We start from the raw sequence: 17,991 nt of genomic DNA, 5'->3' as shown, positions 1-17,991 counted from the left end.
TACGAGCTTGTAGATCTGCTATTTTTGAAAAAAAGTGAAAATGTGTGCAAATCTTTGAGTATACAGTATATATTATTTTAAAGCGAACATTTTTAACTCAAATCTTTGCTTCTGGGGGTCTCTGGAACAACATATTTTGAGATGGGGGGGTCGGCGGCCAAATACATATCATTTTGGGGGTCCTTGACATGAAAAAGTTTGAGAACCACTGATATAGAAACATAGGTTTTTTCAGAATACTGTTGGGATTTAGAAGACATTTTGTATAGAATGGGCCTCAGGTCTTAATGGGTTAAGGATAGGGGTGTGCCGATACACTAATTTCACGAAACGATACGATACGATATTTGGCTCACAACTTCGATACGATTTCGATACGATACGATACGCACTTTTTTATTATGAAAATATATGGAGGAGAAAAAAAGAAAATGCAAACAAATAATTCTGTTTTTGCATTATTCAGACATGCAAACTTGTAGCTTTTCAGCTACAATAGCTGTTTTGAATCCAAATAGTATGACACCTGACCCGAAAAAAAAACATGTTGTCACTCTTTTCACTTCGGGGCCGTTTGCATGCCTGATTATTATGATTGTAAAAAAAAAAAAAAAAAAAAAAAAAAAAAATCAAAAACGATATTTTTTTTTCCCAAAACGATACATATCGTCGCGAAAACGTATCGCGATATATCGCGGGACGATATATCGGCACACCCCTAGTTAAGGATCATGATGAACAGACAGCTCAGGCTCAGCATCGATCCACAGCATCAGACTGGAGGACGTCTCCCGTTATTGACTCCCTCGAGAGACTTGTGTTCTGTCAGGCGTGGGAGCCCGACTGAGGATGGGATATACGAGCTCTACGAGCTTGTAGATCTGCAATTTTATTTAACCCATTAAGACCTGAGGCCGCTTCTAAAAAAAAAACTAAATCCTAATAGTTTTTCGGAAAAAAATATAAAAAAATATTTTTCACTATTTTTCAAAAATAGCAGATCTACAAGCTCATAGCGCGGCACTCGGTGCCGCGCTATGAGCTTGTATATCTGCTATTTTTGAATAGCCAAAGACATCTAAAGTGGCACAGATGCGTTCCAGGTATCAATGGGTTAAAAAAAAATTGTGAACATTTGTGCAAAACTTTGAATATATGTATTTTTTAAAGCGAACATTTTTAGCTCAAATATTTGCTTCTAGGGGATTCTACAAATGTCTTCTAAATCCTAACAGTTTTTTTTGGGGAAAAAAATGTATGTTGCTATAATATCAGTGGCTCTCAAACTTGTCAAGGACTTGTCAAGGACCCACAAAATGATATGTATTTGTCCGTGGAACCCCCCTATCTCAAAATATTTTGTTCCAGGGACCCCCAGAAGCAAATATTTGAGGTAAAACTGTCAAAGATTTCCACAAAATCTGTGTTGAACATTTAATGTTGAACATTTAATGTTTAATGTTGAACACTTAATGTTCAACATAAAAAAGCAGATATACAAGCTATGATCTTGTAGATCTGCTATTTTTGAATAGCCAAAGGAATCTTAAAATGACACAGACATCTGGGTCCATAATGCATTATAATCGCATTTATGATTAGTTATGAAGTGTCTTTGTTATGAGTTGTTATGCATAATTATAACAAATATATAAAGAGTGTTATGAAGCCTTACAAACACATTATAATGCATTATAAATGCACTTATAATGCATTATAGACCAGACATTAATTATAGTATTGGATATCAGTATTGGAACTGCCTAAATTGATACATATTAGACAGCGGAACCTATTTGAAAAGATGTTGACCCCCCCAAAGACTCCCATAAGAGAAGATTGTTGTTATGAATGTTCCCCCCAGAATAAGGATGCTAGGGTTCAAGTGGTTTACGTAAAAAAAAATAAAAAAAAAATCCTATCACGCAAAGATTTGCCGGCCCCCCCTGTATAGTAGGAACTCTGAGAACATCCCTAGGGCTTCCGGATCCCCTGTTGAAGACGAGCCACTACACTACAACACTAACACAGCTTGTTTTATTAACCCATTATGACCGGGAACGCATCTGTGGCATTTTAAGATTTCTTTGGCTATTCCAAAATAGCAGATATAGCGCGGCACCGAGCTCATGGCGCTATGAGCTTGTAGATCTGCTATTTTTGGAAAAATCGTGGACAGTGTGTACACATCTTTGACAATATATATATATATGTTTTAAAGTGATTTTTTTCCCCTGTTGTTCCAGGGTCCCTGGAACAACATATTTTGAGATGAGGGTCCGCGGCCAAATACATATAATTTTGGGGGTCCTTGACATGGAAAAGTTGGAGCACCGACTGATACACTGAAACATTCTGTTAGGATTTAGAACACATATTTAGATGATGTATTTGGCCGCGGACCCCCATCTCAAAATGTTTTGTCCCAGGGACCCCCACCAGAAGCAAAGATTGGAGTTACAAATGGTCGCTTTAAAAATATATATATTCAAAGATTTGCACGCTACGAGCTTGTAGCTATTTTTTTTTTTTTGAATAGCCAAAGTTAATCTTAAAATGACACAGACGCTCTCCAGGATTGAATGGCTTAATGTGAGCGGAATGATCCGATATACTATGATATCTGCGAAGGGAAAGGTTTGGATTATGCAGGGGGGGGCTGTGTTTCTTATGACAAATGGGGGGGGGGCCTTTGGAAGCACAGCAATAAAGGATAGATTGGACCCTCAACAGGATTAGCAGAGTGCCTTTCTCTCCGTTGCTCCCCATCCCTCTTGCTATGGGGGGGGGGGGGGGGGGGGGGGGGGGGCTAGGGGGGGGCTAGAAGCCCTGTTGCAGGGGACATGTCCAATCCATCACGCGGCTCTCCCCCGTAACTGAGTCGAAAACTGTTACTGTTGTCCTTGGGAAAAATGTGTCCTCCTCCCGCTGCTTCTCACTATGGCGCAGGTTTCTATTTTTATACCTTCTGCCTGTACACACTCATAGCATTGTTACACCGTGCGGTGTACGGTGCCATTCCTGCTGCAGAGGAGAGAAAATATACAAAAAAAATAATATGACAACATTTCAGTTGAGAGCTGACATCCCTCACCGGGGGGGGGTATGAAATACGTATATATTATAACAAAATATTGTATATATTAACCCATCAAATATCCGGGAACGCATCTGTGTCACTTTAGATTTATTTGGCTGTATTCAAAAATAGCAGACATACAAGCTCCGTGCGCGGGCTACGAGCTTGTAGATCTGCTACTTTTTTGCGAAAATCGTGAACATTTGTGTGTGTGGGTAGGGGGGGTTGAGAACCACTGATATTATAGCAACATCATTTATTGTATTTCTTTAACTGTTAGGATTTAGAAGACTATTTGTAGAATCCCCCAGAAGCAAAGATTTTAGTTAAACATATTCGCTTTAAAAATATATATATTATATTCAAAGATTTGCAAAAATAGCAGATCTTCAAGCTCGAGCTTGTAGATCTGCTATTTTTGAATAGCCCAAAGTGTAGCTGAAAAATCGAAAACGACACAGCTGTGCGTTCCCGGATAGAAATGGTAAAAAAAAAAAAGCATGTCAAGAAAGGCAAAGGAAACGTGGGTATATAATGCAGTCTGATAGAATAAGACATTTGAATGTGTGTAACTTTCTTTCTTTCTTTTGGCCGTCGTTGCAAATGATTCACACCCGTTTTTTTTTTGTCTGTCGATTGCAGAGCAAAGACATCGGCGTGCAGATGCACGAGGAGCTGGTGAAAGTGACTAACGAGCTCTACACGGTGAGTTGGAACAAAAGCCTGAAAAACCTAAAAAAAAAGTCTCTCTGTGTGTGTCTATCTGTGTGGTTTCGATCCAGCAGCGGTTGTTATTGAAGAAATAATGGCGTTGCTTTCGGGCATATCAACCTCTTATCTCCATTATCCCATTAAAAACGCATCTGTGTAACCACTTTAGCCGTTGTTTTATATATACCTTGGCTATTCAAAAACAGCAGATCTACAAGCTCATAGCGCGGCACCGAGTGCCGCGCTATGAGCTTGTAGGTCTGCTGTTTTTGGAAAATCGTGAAAATGTGTTCAAATCTTTGAGTATTTATATTTTTCGAAAGCGAATTCTTTAAACTCTTTTTTTGCTTCTGGGGGGTCCCTGGAACAACATATTTTGAGATGGGGGTCCGCGGCCAAATACATATCATTTTCGGGGCCGTTAATGAAGAAGTTTGAGAACCACTGATTATAGCAACATAAGTCTTTTAAAAACACTGTTAGGATTTAGAAGACATTTGTAGAATCCCTAGAAGTAAAGATTTGACTTACTCACATGTTTGCTTAAAGGGATTCTAGGCAACATTAAGCCTAAATTAAAAAAATATATATATTTAGCATTTTCCCCCTTCTATCAGCCACTATATAATGATGCTGGGGTGTTTTCCTGCATTGAAACACAGTCCTCTTTCTGAAATCCGTATTTTCCCTACTGTTTATGTTTGTCCGGGGCGTAAATTAACGCACGCATGTGCGCGTCCGTGTCCGTGTGAACTTTTTACTTTCGGTTTTAAAACGCTCTCAAACTTCGTTTTTGAGGCACAGAATGTACTTTTAAGATAGCGTTTGGATAGAATTTAGTTGTTTAACTTCATATATGTGGTCAATTTATCATGAAAGAGCCTATTTAAAAAAAAAAAATCAGACCAGCAGTGGCGGGCAGTGACACGCATTGGATCCGAATAAAGCAACCTATTTTCGGCATGGCCACTTCAGAAGTCCCCTTAAGTCTATGGAAGTCCCTCCTGCGTCACCCCCTGGTGGTCGGGGAAACGAACTGCTGGAGGCGCGGTGTTTGTTTATCTTATCTCGCCGTCAATCCCTTTAAAAAAATATATATTCAAAGAATGCACAAATTCATGATTTAAAAAAAAAATGCAGATCTACAAGCTCATCGCTGTCGGGTGGAAACCTTATATGGTGTACCTTTTTTTAAATTATCATTCTAAAAACATTTTAAAATAGTGAAAATAGCCGATCTCCAAGCTCACATAGCGACACGTTGTGAGTTTGTAGATCAGCTATTTTCACTACTTTTGTGTGTCACTCGTATGATCAACTAGGGCGTTGCTTTACAAAAAAAAACACATAAAACGTTGAAATATGGAGATACAGGTTTTCTGCCAGACAGTGGCAATATCCTACCTCTTTTTTTTTATGGTGACTTTTTCTGCCTTTATTGGATAATAGCCTATTAGTGAAGAGAGACAGGAATTGGGGGGCGGGGGAATGACACGCAGCGAAGGCCGTCAGGACTCGAACCAGTGACGCGCTGTCATGCAGGCTACATTGAGTCTGTGAAAACCATTTGAAATGCTACTGCAACTGCCGCACCAAACCGACACCGTTTGATCTAAAAATTCAAAGAAACGTGCCTGTCTGTCTGTCTATCAGTCCCTCCCCAGCGCGCGTGCGTGCGTGCGTGCGTGCGAGGCTTCTGTGTTTAATCTGCATTACTCCTCAAGCATACTCTAACCACCATATCCTGCTAGATCCAAAACATATTTTAATTACTATAAAGTGGTTGGTTTTGGACTCATTTTTTGGCGCGGCAGTGCGTTTATTGTCTTGTGTGACCCTCAACAGCTTTCACGTTTAAATGGAACATAATGTGAGTAGACAGTTTGTTTTCTACGTCAATCCAACGGAACATTACGTTCGAATTTAGCCGGTGGAACCCACAGCTATGGATTGTACAGTCGTTTGACCAATCAACATTTCTTACCGCCCTTCCAATCAAAGCAGTCTAGAACTGGCGACGCGTTGCGGGGCTTGTATTCAAAACAGCAGATCTACAAGCTCATAACGTGGCACCAACTGCCGCGCTATGAGCTCGTAGATCTGCTATTTTTGAAAAATCGTGAAAATGTTTGCAAATCTTGAATATATATATTTTTTAAAAGCAAACATTTTTAACTCAAATCTTTGCTTCTGGGGGGTCCCTGGAACATCATATTTTGAGATGGGGGTCCACGGCCAACTACATGTCATTTCGGGGAGCCCTTGACATGAAGAAGTTTGAGAACCACTGATTATAGCAACATAAGTTTTTTCAATTTTTTTTTGTAGAATCCCCCAGAAGCAATGATTTGAGTTACAAATGTTCGCTTAAAGACATGTATATTCACAGATTTGCACAGATTTTCATGATTTTTCAAAAATAGCAGATCTACAAGCGCATAGCGCAGCACTCGGTGCCGCGCTTTGCGCTTGCAGACCTGCTATTTTTGAATAGCCAAAGTGTAAGATAATGGTTAACGTGGTTCAAATCTAAAACAATTCGCTACATTCATTCATCGCAGCGAAGCATATAGCTCAGGCCAGAACTCTCGGTCCGTTGCCAGATACGCCTTATCAGCAAGTTGCAAGCCTCAAACAGGTCATTTTCTTCCTGATGCGCATAGGACATGAAAAGGGGAGAATTTGCATGTTTTCCTCCCACTGTGTGAAGTAGTTTTTTTTTTTTTTTTTAAACAGCAGTTTGAAGGAGAAAGTGTTCTGGCCCCTGGGCTGGCGAAGCTCCCAGCGCACTCAGCAGTCTAGTCTGTGTGACTGCTACTGTACTGCGGAGGCAGGCAGTCTGCGAGCCCACAGTGGTGGAAGAAGTAATCTGATTACTTTCTTTTTTTACTCGAGTAAAATACCACAATATAAAAATGCCCCTGTTACAAGTAAAAAGGCCCGTATTCAAGATTTGACGCGAGTAAAACGCACACAAGTATTGGCACATCGGAATATGCTCATCTGCTCCCATGTTAGAAACCTTGTCAAACACAAGCTCTGATCTACAAGCTCTCATCAGTTTGTTTTGTGATAATCGAAGTCTGCAAAGTAACTTGTGACTAAAGTTTTCAAGTAATTGAAAGCTCTTCACGATTCATATTCAAAAACAGCAAAAGTAGCAGATCTACAAGCTAGTATGATCAAATACGGCATTCATTTACGAAAAAACACAAAAAGTTAAAATATTGCAACAAACTCATTTTGCATAACTCATTCACTGCCTCAATTATTGCTGGCCGTGTTTGCCCACTGCCAGAGATTTTTCATTGAAAAAAAAAAAGTACTCAGGAGCCGAGATACAGATTTTTTTAGGTTTAAGTTAACAAGGAAGTGGATGGGAGTCTAGATCTTCGAAAAATCATATCTCCTTGGTCTTTGGGTAAAAAAATTAAAATAAAAAAAATAAAGAAAATTACGTTTTTTATGTCAGTGGCAGCATTGGTAAACGGGAATAATTACTCAGTGAATGAGTTAAGTGCACTACTTGAGTAAATGTACTTCCACCACTGCATTGTGCTCACTGCAACCAACCACATGCTGCTGCCTCTGTAACAGTGTGATGTAATGTTACATGTGTCTGACACTATCAGGGGTCCTTGAGGGGGTCCCCAGCAAAAGTAGATAATATATAGCGTCACAATCACTTTTAACCCCCTTATCCATTTATGTGTTGGCTATTCAAAAATATCAGATGTACAAGCTCTCACATCTGCTTTGAAAAAATGTTTGAAAGATATCGAAAATGTTTGGACAATTTAGAATTATTTTTGATTGATTGATTTTTTCATACATCTTCTCTTCTGGGGGGTCTCTGGCACAAAACATTTTCAGACGGGGGTCCGCGGCCAAATATATATCAATTTGGGGGTCCTTGGCACAAAAAAGTTTGAGAACCACTGTGCTACACTAAATGGAACAGAGCCTTCATTAGTATCATTGGCAACACCTGTGAAGGAAGTAAAGAGAGGCCCAATTCCGTTACAATATGGCTGCTGTGCAGAGCCTATTGCAGCCCTGTGTGAGGGAGTTCAAGTGCAGTCCCCAGGGATCATGATGATCCCGACTGAGGCTGAAATGGAACATGAGATGGGCGGGGCCACATTTGGTCCTGGCGCCCACAGTACTGGGGACGTTTTTCTTTTTTTACCGGACCGTTGTGGTGAAGAGGAGATATGAGCTTTTTGAGTTACCAGTCAATTTACGTTAAGGACTCTCACCTGTGGTTGTATAAGCTTTGTTGTAGTGACCAAAAGAACGAGAGTATTTTAGTGACACTCGAGTATGTACGTGGTACAAGCAATGGGTTAAGGATTGATTGATATAATGTCGCCATTAAGAAAAAACAACAACAACAACATAGTGGGCATTTATGATGTAACTTTGTTTGGATTGATTGAAGTCGCAAGACCTTGATAATTAGATAATTACATTTTCTACAAGGCTTAGAGTTACATGAACATGGTTAGAATAATACGTTGTATTATATTGCTTGTCTGCAGCGTTGCCAGATTTTGCGAGAGAAACAAGCACTCCGGTCTATGAAAACAAGCCCAAAAGAACCGACTTAAGGCCACACATGAGCCACATGACATGAGCTTCGGCTATTTTATTTACATCGTATCATCATATGGTTATTTGAGAATAGAATCGCACCGCAACTGCACTAAGCAACTGCACTTTGGAAACACGCCCCCAAAAGACTGAAGACTTTAGTTACAAACACAAACCCATAACTACCAATATTTACAATCGACTTAAAGGGATAGTTCACCCCAAAAAATATGTTTTTTCTATCAATTAGTCACCCCATGGAGACTTGAATTCATGGATATTTTTTTGTTTTTCTCGCATTCCTAAGCCAATAATTTGATGACCAGCGGACCGGTAGGCAGCGGTTCCGGTAGGAGACACAAAGGGGACTCTTTGTGTCTCCTATACCGGTACCGCTCATCAAATTATTGGCTTAGGAATGCGACAAAAACAAAAAAATATCCTTTAATTCAAGTCTCCATGGGGTGAGTAATCAATTGGGAAAAAAAGTCATTTTGGGGGTGAACTATCCCTTTAATAAGCGGACATGGCAACACTGCTTGTCTGGCGTATTCTGTCAATATTGAGTTAGAGCTACTGCCCAGAGTGTACGATGTTGTGTACAATCTTGCATGTGTAACATTATACGGCACTTTGCTATCATTGATCCCCCCTCCCTCCCTCCTTGTTTTCCACTCATACATTATTGATAACAAATACAGTATGTATTTATGTTAGCTGGCTGCACAGTGGTGTGTTATTGCAAGCAAGAAAACCATAAATATACATGTATAAAATATACATGTATATATAAATATAAAAAAATATAAATATACATGATGTACTGTATATTTGCTGAATATGGCTTGTTGCATAATATTTGCTGTCGGGTAGAAACCGTGTATGTCCAAAACTGTTCCTTTATTATTATGATTTTTTTTTTTTTAAACTGAAAAAAACTAAAAATATTTTTAAAATTGCCTACGTACAAAGTAGGATTTTTTAAATAATATCTACAAGCTCACAATGTGTCGCAGTGTCGAGTACTTCTTCCACAGTGGTGGACAGTATCTAAGTACATTTACTTGAGTGCTGTACTTTTTTTTTTTTTTCTTTTTTGCAAGCTGATGACTTTACTCCGCCTACATTTCAAAGTGAAATACTGTGCTTTTGACTCCACTAGATTTATAGGAAGGGACTTTTTGGATCTTCTAACCACTGGTAGAACCCTATTGATCGATCTCTCGCTTGCGTTTAGTGGAAATGGAAAGAGTTTCACGTTTCATGTGTTTCAGTGTCACTGTGTGTGTGTGTGTGTGTGTGTGTGTGTGTGTGTGTGTGTGTGTGTGTGTGTGTGTGTGTGTGTGTGTGTGTGTGTGTGTGTGTGTGTGTGTGTGTCACTGTGTGTGTGTGTGTGTGTGTGTGTGTGTGTGTGTGTGTGTGTGTGTGTGTGTGTGTGTGTGTGTGTGTGTGTGTGTGTGTGTGTGTGTGTGTGTGTGTGTGCGCACGCGTGCAGTGGTGGAAAAAGTACTCAGATATTTTACTTAAATAAAAGTAACAATACCACAATATAATACTCTGTTACAAGTAAAAGGCCTGTGTTCAAAATGTTACTTGAGTAAAAGTACAAAAGTGTTGGCATCAAAATGTACTTAACGTACCAAAAGTAAAAGTACTCAAATGTTTGAAAATAGCAGATCTACAAGCTCACAGTGGGCTTGTAGATTGTCTATTTTCAAATAGCCTAGGTATAAAATAGGCCTAAAGGGGTTAATGTATGTTTTATAATGTAATCATTTATATCTGCGAAGTAAAAAATAATTGTAGTGGAGTAAAAGTACAATATTTGCCTCTGAGATGTTGTGGAGTAGAAGTAAAAAGTATTGGAAATAGGAAATACTCAAGTATAGTACAAATATCTCAACGTGCGTGCGTGCGTGCGTGCGTGCGTGCGTGCGTGCGTGCGTGCGTGCGTGCGTGCGTGCGTGCGTGCGTGCGTGTGCGTGTGCGCAGCCCTCCTCTCTCCCATCGATATCACTTCCCTTAGCACCATCAATTATTTCAATCAGGGTTGCTAGGAAACCAGAAAGTGAGAGTGGCTGAAGGTGGAACCACAGTTCTGCTTTTAGATCGGCTAATTTCCTTCAAACCAAGTATAAAATGAATGGGGCTTAACCCATTAAGACCTGAGGCAGCGTCTAAAAAAATTCAAAATACAAAAAAAAAATCGGAAAAAAATATTAAAAAATCATTTTCACCATTTTTCAAAAATAGCAGATCTACAAGCTCATAGCGCGGCACTCGGTGCCGCGCTATGAGCTTGTATATCTGCTATTTTTGAATAGCCAAAGACATCTAAAGTGACACAGATGCGTTCCAGGTATCAATGGGTTAAGTGGTTAACCACTTAAGCCCCAGCATCCATATCCAGGGGAAAATGCTTGCAGAACATAGCAGACGTACAAGCACACAACGGGTCGCGCTATAAGCTTGTTGATTGGCTATTTTCAGCGAAGATATATAAGGTAAACAGAAAAGCCCTGAGGGACTCCACTCAACAACGTGTGGGGTTAAAGTGGTTAAAGGAGCTACACCATGAATTAAAAAAAATAATAATAATATTTGATATCATATTGTTTATGTCCCTCAAACGTTTTTCAAAAGGTTTGAGCCTAAATCAAGCCGCAGATATACTCATTCCAACTAACTTTTCTCTGGCTTATAAAGCACTTTCACCTGCAATACCACATTGTCCTGTTTGGCACGGGGCGCTACTGAGCCAGTTTGTATGCATGTCATGTCCTGGTTCTGTGTGGAAAAAGTAAAAAAAAAAAATAAGAACAAATTTAAAAAAAATTAAAAATGAAAAAAAAAAAATATATTTTTTTTTTCCGATTTTTTTTTTGTGGTTAGAACTGAAAAACGGGAGGAATTGTTCCCAGACGTGACGTAGGGTGGGGGAACAAATCTGACGGACTGTTTTCAGACCAATTTACATGAAAACCACAGATAGCCTATGAAAGCCTGCATGCTCGAAGTCGGGTATTTGTTGGAACAGAAGAGAGGTGGGGGAGACCAAAAACACACAAAAATGAAGAAAAAGTTAAAATTCATGGTGTAGACCCTTTAATGTATGTTTTGTATTAATAATCTAAATCTGCAAAGTAGCTGGTATCTAAAGCTGTCAAATCATTATAGTGGAGTAAAAAGTGCAATATTTGCCTCTGAGATGTAGTGGAGTAGATGTAAAAGAAGTAAAAGTATTAAAAATGGGAAATACTCCAGTAAAGTAAAAAATACCTCAACATTCTACTTAAGTACAGCACTTGAGTAAATGTACTTTGTTACTTTACACCACTGCATACAAACACATTGCGACGCGTTGTGAGCTTATAGACCTACTAGGCATTCAATTACGAAAACAAAAAACATAAACGTTAAACTAACGATAAAAGTTGAAATACGGAGATACAAGGTTTCTGCCGGACAGCAACGATGCGGAGATCAAAGGTTTCTTGGCCGACGGCAGTGATATGCAGGGCAGCGTGAGACAGTATAGAGGGAGGTCATTCCTCTCATAAAAAGGAAATATGGGCAGAAATTATGCAAATCGAACGCGAGTAGCATTTATATAAACGCTAGTCACAATCCCAGTGACAGCGAGTGATTACAGCCTATTTGCACTGCAGTAAGGGCAATAAAACAGCACCGCAGCCATGAAATACGATTGTTGTCAGAACCGATTATGACGCTCGTTTGTTTTTGATTCACTGACGTGCGGTTGTGGAGAACGCTAAAAATAGAAGATAGATGCACCGTTATTTCTCAACCCCCTTTCGTTTGAAGCCAAGGACCCCCAGTCTCTGCTGTGAAAGCCTCAATATTTTTGCTTTTTTTTTTACCCCTTTTCTCCCCAATAGGCTCTATGCACAGCAGACATATTGGAAAGACATTGGCCTCTTCTTACTTCCTTCACGGGTGTTACCAATGATACTAATGAAGGCTCTGTTCCATTCTGGTCAGGGTGCTGATATCGTGCATGTTGGCTCACTAGAAACACTCCATTTTGGTTCCCAAATTGCCCCTTATGGTGGGTGTGTAACTCTGAGAGTGTACAAATGGAACCAAATGGTCCATTTGGTTCCATTTGAACACTCTCAGAGTTAAGGGGGTCCTTGAAAATAAGACAACCACTATGCCACACTAAATGGAACAGAGCCTTAATTAGTATCATTGGTAACACCTGTGAAGGGAGCAAGGAAGGGGCCCAATTTCTGTCCAATATGGCTGCTGTGCATAGAGCCTATAGCAGACCTTCAAGCTCACAACGGTCGCATCCGCAAATGGAACCAAATGGAACCTAACGGGTCCATTTGGTTCCATTTGTACACTCTCAGAGGTAAATGAACACTAATGATGATGATACAGGGTAGATTGGGACCCCAAAGAAATCAAAAATGGTTGAGTCCCTGGCATATTTTTTCAAATGGGGGTCCGCGGGCCAATATGTGTCAATTTGGGGGTCCCTGACGCGAAAAATATTGAAAACCACTGGATTACATGAAACAGGCACCTGCGTGTGCAGTCTCAATGTTGGTAAAGGAGCACATTCTTCTAGTTTTTAATGTTTTTTTCATGACGTCTTTAACTCCAATAACCTTGGTGTTCCCTGGCAGGTGATGAAGACGTACCACATGTACCACACGGAGAGCCTGAGCGCAGAGAGCAAGCTGAAGGACGCTGAGAAGCAGGAGGAGAAGCACATCGGCAAGGCCAACGACCTGGGCGGAGTCAGCCTGCTGCGGCTCGCCCACGACGACCGGCCGCAGCGCCGCAGCTCCGTCAAGAAGATGGAGAAGATGAAGGAAAAGGTATCGCTGCAGCACTGTGGCTCTCAAAACCTTTTTTATGTCAAGGACCAGTGGGGGACAAAGTATTTTTTACTTAAGTAAAAGTAGCAATACTGCAAGGTAGAAGTACTCTGTTACAAGTAAAAGTCCGGAATTCAAAATTTACCTGAGTAAAAGTACAAATGTATGGTATATACATGTACTCAAATGTGTGAAATGTGTAAACATCTTTTGAGAATAGCAGATCTACAAGCTCACAATGTGCATTGTGAGCTTGTAGGTCGTCTATTTTCAAATGGCCGAAATGTATATAGGGCTGAAGTGGTTAATATATGTTTTGTAATAATAATCAAAATCTACAAAGAAACTAGTAACTCAAGTTTTCAAATAATTGTAGTGGAGTAAAAGTACAATATTTGCCTCTGAGATGTAGTGGAGTAGAAGTAAAAGTACTGAAAATTTGAAATGATCCAGTAAAGCAAAAATACCTCAACAAGTACAGAACTTGAGTAAATGTTCTGTACTTAGTTACTGGCTGCGGATCCCCATCTCAAAAATAGTTTAAGCCAGGGATGTGTTACTTGCAAAGTTAAACACAGCTGTTTTCCCATTTCAACATAAAACCATTATAACGAGCTCTTGCTCGTGTCTTTTCAGAGCGTCGCTGTTCCACAACGTCCATTTTTTACAATCTTTCTTTTATCTTTCCTACATTTCATTATTAATTTGACACAATTGAAATGATGCAGAACAGTAGCCATTCTGGCCAATATGCCGTAGTTCATACTCGAATTCTTGTGCAGCGCTAGGTTGCGCGAAGTGTAAACAACATTAAAGCACGAAAGACGTAGGCCTAATATGCGGCCCACATTTTGAGAGGATCATACTGTGTAAAGGTAGCCTACCAAACAGTTAGGCTATGCATAATAACTCCCCAGTTCTGCATTATTTACAGCAGTCAAGAGGCACAGCGACTTTCCATATAAATAAGCTACAATTTCAGGTCCTCGAATGAAATAATACCAATCAATCTCTCATACAGTATACTGTATGCCACTTTCTCTTGTGTGTAAAACACACATGAAAAGGAAAATTCTGGTAGTTTAGTTTTAAATGTGAGAAACTGAAATGGGGAGGACAAAAATAGCCTAATGATGTGTGTGATTTCAGCTGCTAGACTTCTAAAGCAGCCAACTCATTTAATAGTCTGTTCTTTTTCATATTCACAGCCAGATCATTTCGGTCGTTGAAAGATATAGTGCTGAAAGCTGCATATCTTGGAGCATTCCAATTTGCGAGTAATGTGGTGGCTCAATTGAAATTTCAGTCAGTCCATTCAGACAGTCTTGAGATAAAGTTGAAGTTGACCAACACACCACGCTACGAGCTTGTAGATCTGCTATTTTTTTGGACAAATTGTGAAAATCTGTGGAAATCTTTGAATATATATATGTTTTTTAAAGCAAACATTTGTAACTCAAATCTTTGCTCCTGGGGATTCTACAAATGTCTTCTAAATCCTAAGAGTTTTCTGAAACACTTATGTTGCTATAATAATCAGTGGTTCTCAAATGTTTTCATGTCAAGGACCCCCAAAATTATATGTATTTGGCCGTGGACCCCCATCTCAAAATATTTTGTTCCAGGGACCCCAGAAGCAAAGATTTGAGTTAAAAATGTTCGCTTTAAAAATATATTCAAAGATTTGCACACATTTCCACGATGTTTCAAACATAGCAGATCTACAAGCTCATAGGGCGGCACTTGGTGCGTGGTGACGGGGATCCGCTGGGGCCCCCCTGTCCTCGGAAGGGGGGGACAACTGTACCCTGACCTCCCAATCTCAGGGTGGACACTCTAACCACAAGCCCACACTGAGCTGGTTAGAGTGAGCATGTTAATAAAATGATATTTTATTTATAGAGTGCTTTTCAGGATAACCAGTTTGCGCTTCACATTAATTCAAAATGATCGTTTCGATTCGTCCATAAAATCAAAGCATTTCCAGAGAGAATTTTGCTTAAGGCCTATATTAAGTGGAATTGCGGACATCGTATCCCCCTCTGTTCATTCATTTATGTCTGGTGGGGAAATGTTTTATCCCTGCTTTTGGTCTGACTGAATGCATTATATGCAATTCCTTTTGTGAAATGTAGACGTTATGTTTGATATTTATGTTTGATATATTTGATGTATTCTTTTAAATACATAGAAAATAGCTAAAATAGCCTATATCTACAAGCTCATTATTTTCGCATTTTGTCATACAAAGAAGTATATAGGGCTTAGTGCAGTTAAGAAAATGTCCCTCCCTTTTTTTGGTTGAGAAATGCCTTCAATATCGTCGCAACTTCAGACACAAGCACTTTTATGCAAAGTGGTTGTGCATGGTTTTATGCAAAGCTTGTTCGATAATGAGATTTCGTGCGGAGACAGAGACAGAACTGCAGCAGTGGCCTAAGAATCCATTTGAAGATTACTCTATTGATGCTGTCTGTCTCTCTCTCTCTCTCTCTCTCTCTCTCTCTCTCTCCCTCTCTGGCTCTCCCCCTCTCCAGAGACAAGCCAAATACTCTGAGAACAAGCTGAAATGCACAAAGGCCCGCAACGATTACCTGCTCAATCTGGCAGCCACCAACTCACTGGTGGCCAAATACTACATCCACGATGTCTCCGACATGATAGACGTAAGTCGTTTACAGTGGCACTTAACCCTTTCAGACCGGGAAAGAATCGGTGTCATTTTTAGGTTTCTTTGGCTGTTCAAAAATAGCAGATCTACAAGCTCATAGCGCGGCACCGAGTGCCGCGCTATGAGCTTGTAGATCTGCTATTTTTGGATAAATCGTGAGAATTTGCGCGAATCTTTGAATATATATATTTTGAAAGTGAACATTTCAACTCAAATCTTTGCTTCTGGTGGATTCTACTGTCTTCTAAATCCTAAAAAAAAATAAAAATGTTAACGTATGTTGCTATTTATATATCAATGATTCTCAAACAGGACCGGATGTATTAGGCCGCGGACCCCCATCTGATTAAATATTTAGTTCCACGGACCCCCAGAAGCAAAGATTTGAGTTCAAAATGTATATATATATTGAAAGATTTGCACACATTTTCACAACTTTTTTTTTTCAAAAATAGCAGATCTACAAGCTCATAGCTTTTAGATCCCCTATTTTGGAATAGCCAAAGACATCTTAAAATGACACAGATGCGTTCCCTTCAAGTCTTAATGGGTTAAGACGAAGAAACTATATTTACGATAATAGATAATAATGACACATGTATAATAAGCACCATCGCTGTCGGGCGGTGTCCAAAAGCACAACTTTTCAGGAAATGAAGATAAATAAAATAAATAATCTGTGTTCCAATGGACCCCATGTATTATTTGGTCACAAGCTCTTGTTAGTAATTTGCATTAGTTCAATATTTATAAAAACCCGCAGATGGACTTTAACTTTAGGCACTTTAACTCTTTAACTGCCAGAGTATACATTAATAATGTGTTGATCCCACGGGGCTCCGTAGATCTACAAGCTTGTATCAGCTATTTTGCTTCTTTTGCTCGACACTCTTGTGTGGCGAAATAGGGCATTAATTTAAGGGAAGACAATGTTGAAATAATTATGGTGATTCATGGTTTTCCGCCCTGACAGCGCCGATATATTATGTATGTTTTTCCTCCCCCGTTTCTCTTGTCACCATGCAGTGTTGTGACCTGGGCTACCACGCCAGCCTGGCGCGCACCCTGAGGACGTACCTGTCGGCCGAGTACAGCCTGGAGACGTCGCGCCACGAGGGCCTGGACCAGCTGGAGGGGGCCGTGGACTCCATGGACCTCCGGGGGGACAAGCTGAAGGTCATGGACGCTCACAGCCAGATCTTCTGCCCCCCGGCGCGCTTCGACTACCAGCCACACATGGGCGACGAGGTGAGCCACGCCCCCTTACCCACTGAACTTTTTTTCATTTATTTTATTTCTTTCAAGGACACCCGTTTTTTAATTGCATTTGGCCATGGACCCTGTTTAATACTATGTATTTTTATCCCTCCCCAATCTACGCTCAAATATCAAGTCTTAATTTAACTCTGAGAGTGTACAAATGGAACCAAATTGAGCCTTACGGGGCCATTTGGTTCCATTTGTACACTCTCAGAATTACAGGACACGGGGGAGTGATGCGGCGAGTAGGAAGTCGGTCGGATCTGTTTTTCTCGATAAATATTGATACATTCGCAAATAAGTTAAGTTGACGCGGAACTTCATCGAAAATTGAAAGGGACAAAGGTAGACAGAGAGATCTTCATATGGACATAAAAGGGACTCGTCCATATGTCCCCATGTGTGTCTTTAGAACCGTCTGAAGGATTGATTTCCAACTCGAATTAACGATCCCAGATCCACACAGCCACCGAACCACTGATCGGTCTTGCCCAAATATGGAGTTCCACCCTGATGTCAAAAGTGTGACGTCATTTACATGACATCAATGATCCACAGGGAAGCCGGGCCTTTAATTAGACCCTTTAATAAGAAAAGAACGGTCGGCCTCTTCCTTTGTCATCATCCTCACAAACACGCTCAGGCTCTGAGTGCTTGAGTCTGTGTTCTAAACAGCGTTTGTGACTTGCATTTTTTGCGAATCATTCATTCAACTCCAGACTTGACACTTCCGATACAATACAGTATAGGTTTTATATTTATAATAATCCCAGGCAGACATGGCAAATACATCTCTCCAAAAACTGCATCTCTCCAAAACTGTTTTG

At 40.1% G+C, this 17,991-nt stretch overlaps 2 protein-coding genes and 1 long non-coding RNA gene across 8 annotated transcripts in view; 2 read left to right on the top strand and 1 right to left on the bottom strand.

Annotated features, from left to right (window-relative positions):
* Positions 1-17,991, bottom strand: part of LOC311049673 — a 388,479-nt gene that overhangs the window by 86,191 nt on the left and 284,297 nt on the right. The window lies entirely within an intron of this gene.
* Positions 1-17,991, top strand: part of LOC311049647 (SLIT-ROBO Rho GTPase-activating protein 3-like) — a 108,200-nt gene that overhangs the window by 51,870 nt on the left and 38,339 nt on the right. For all 6 annotated transcript variants that reach the window (XM_084063396.1, XM_084063395.1, XM_084063394.1 and 3 more), the window contains 4 exons: positions 3,722-3,784; positions 13,039-13,233; positions 15,771-15,899; positions 16,931-17,152. In XM_084063396.1, the coding sequence (XP_083919522.1) occupies positions 3,722-3,784; positions 13,039-13,233; positions 15,771-15,899; positions 16,931-17,152 (609 nt within the window). The remainder of the gene's footprint in view (positions 1-3,721; positions 3,785-13,038; positions 13,234-15,770; positions 15,900-16,930; positions 17,153-17,991) is intronic.
* Positions 17,944-17,991, top strand: part of LOC311049405 (M-phase phosphoprotein 6-like) — a gene marked incomplete at both ends in the record, with an annotated part of 507 nt that continues 459 nt past the window's right edge. The window contains one exon of the mRNA XM_084062977.1: positions 17,944-17,991. This exon is cut by the window's right edge and continues 459 nt beyond it. Within this exon, the coding sequence (XP_083919103.1) occupies positions 17,944-17,991 (48 nt within the window).

This window comes from Gymnoscopelus microlampas, assembly GCF_963454915.1.
Source record: "Gymnoscopelus microlampas genome assembly, chromosome: 7".
Lineage (NCBI taxonomy): Eukaryota > Metazoa > Chordata > Actinopteri > Myctophiformes > Myctophidae > Gymnoscopelus > Gymnoscopelus microlampas.
The sequence above is the reverse complement of the archived record's forward strand: the minus strand, read 5'-3'. Positions and strand labels throughout refer to the sequence as shown.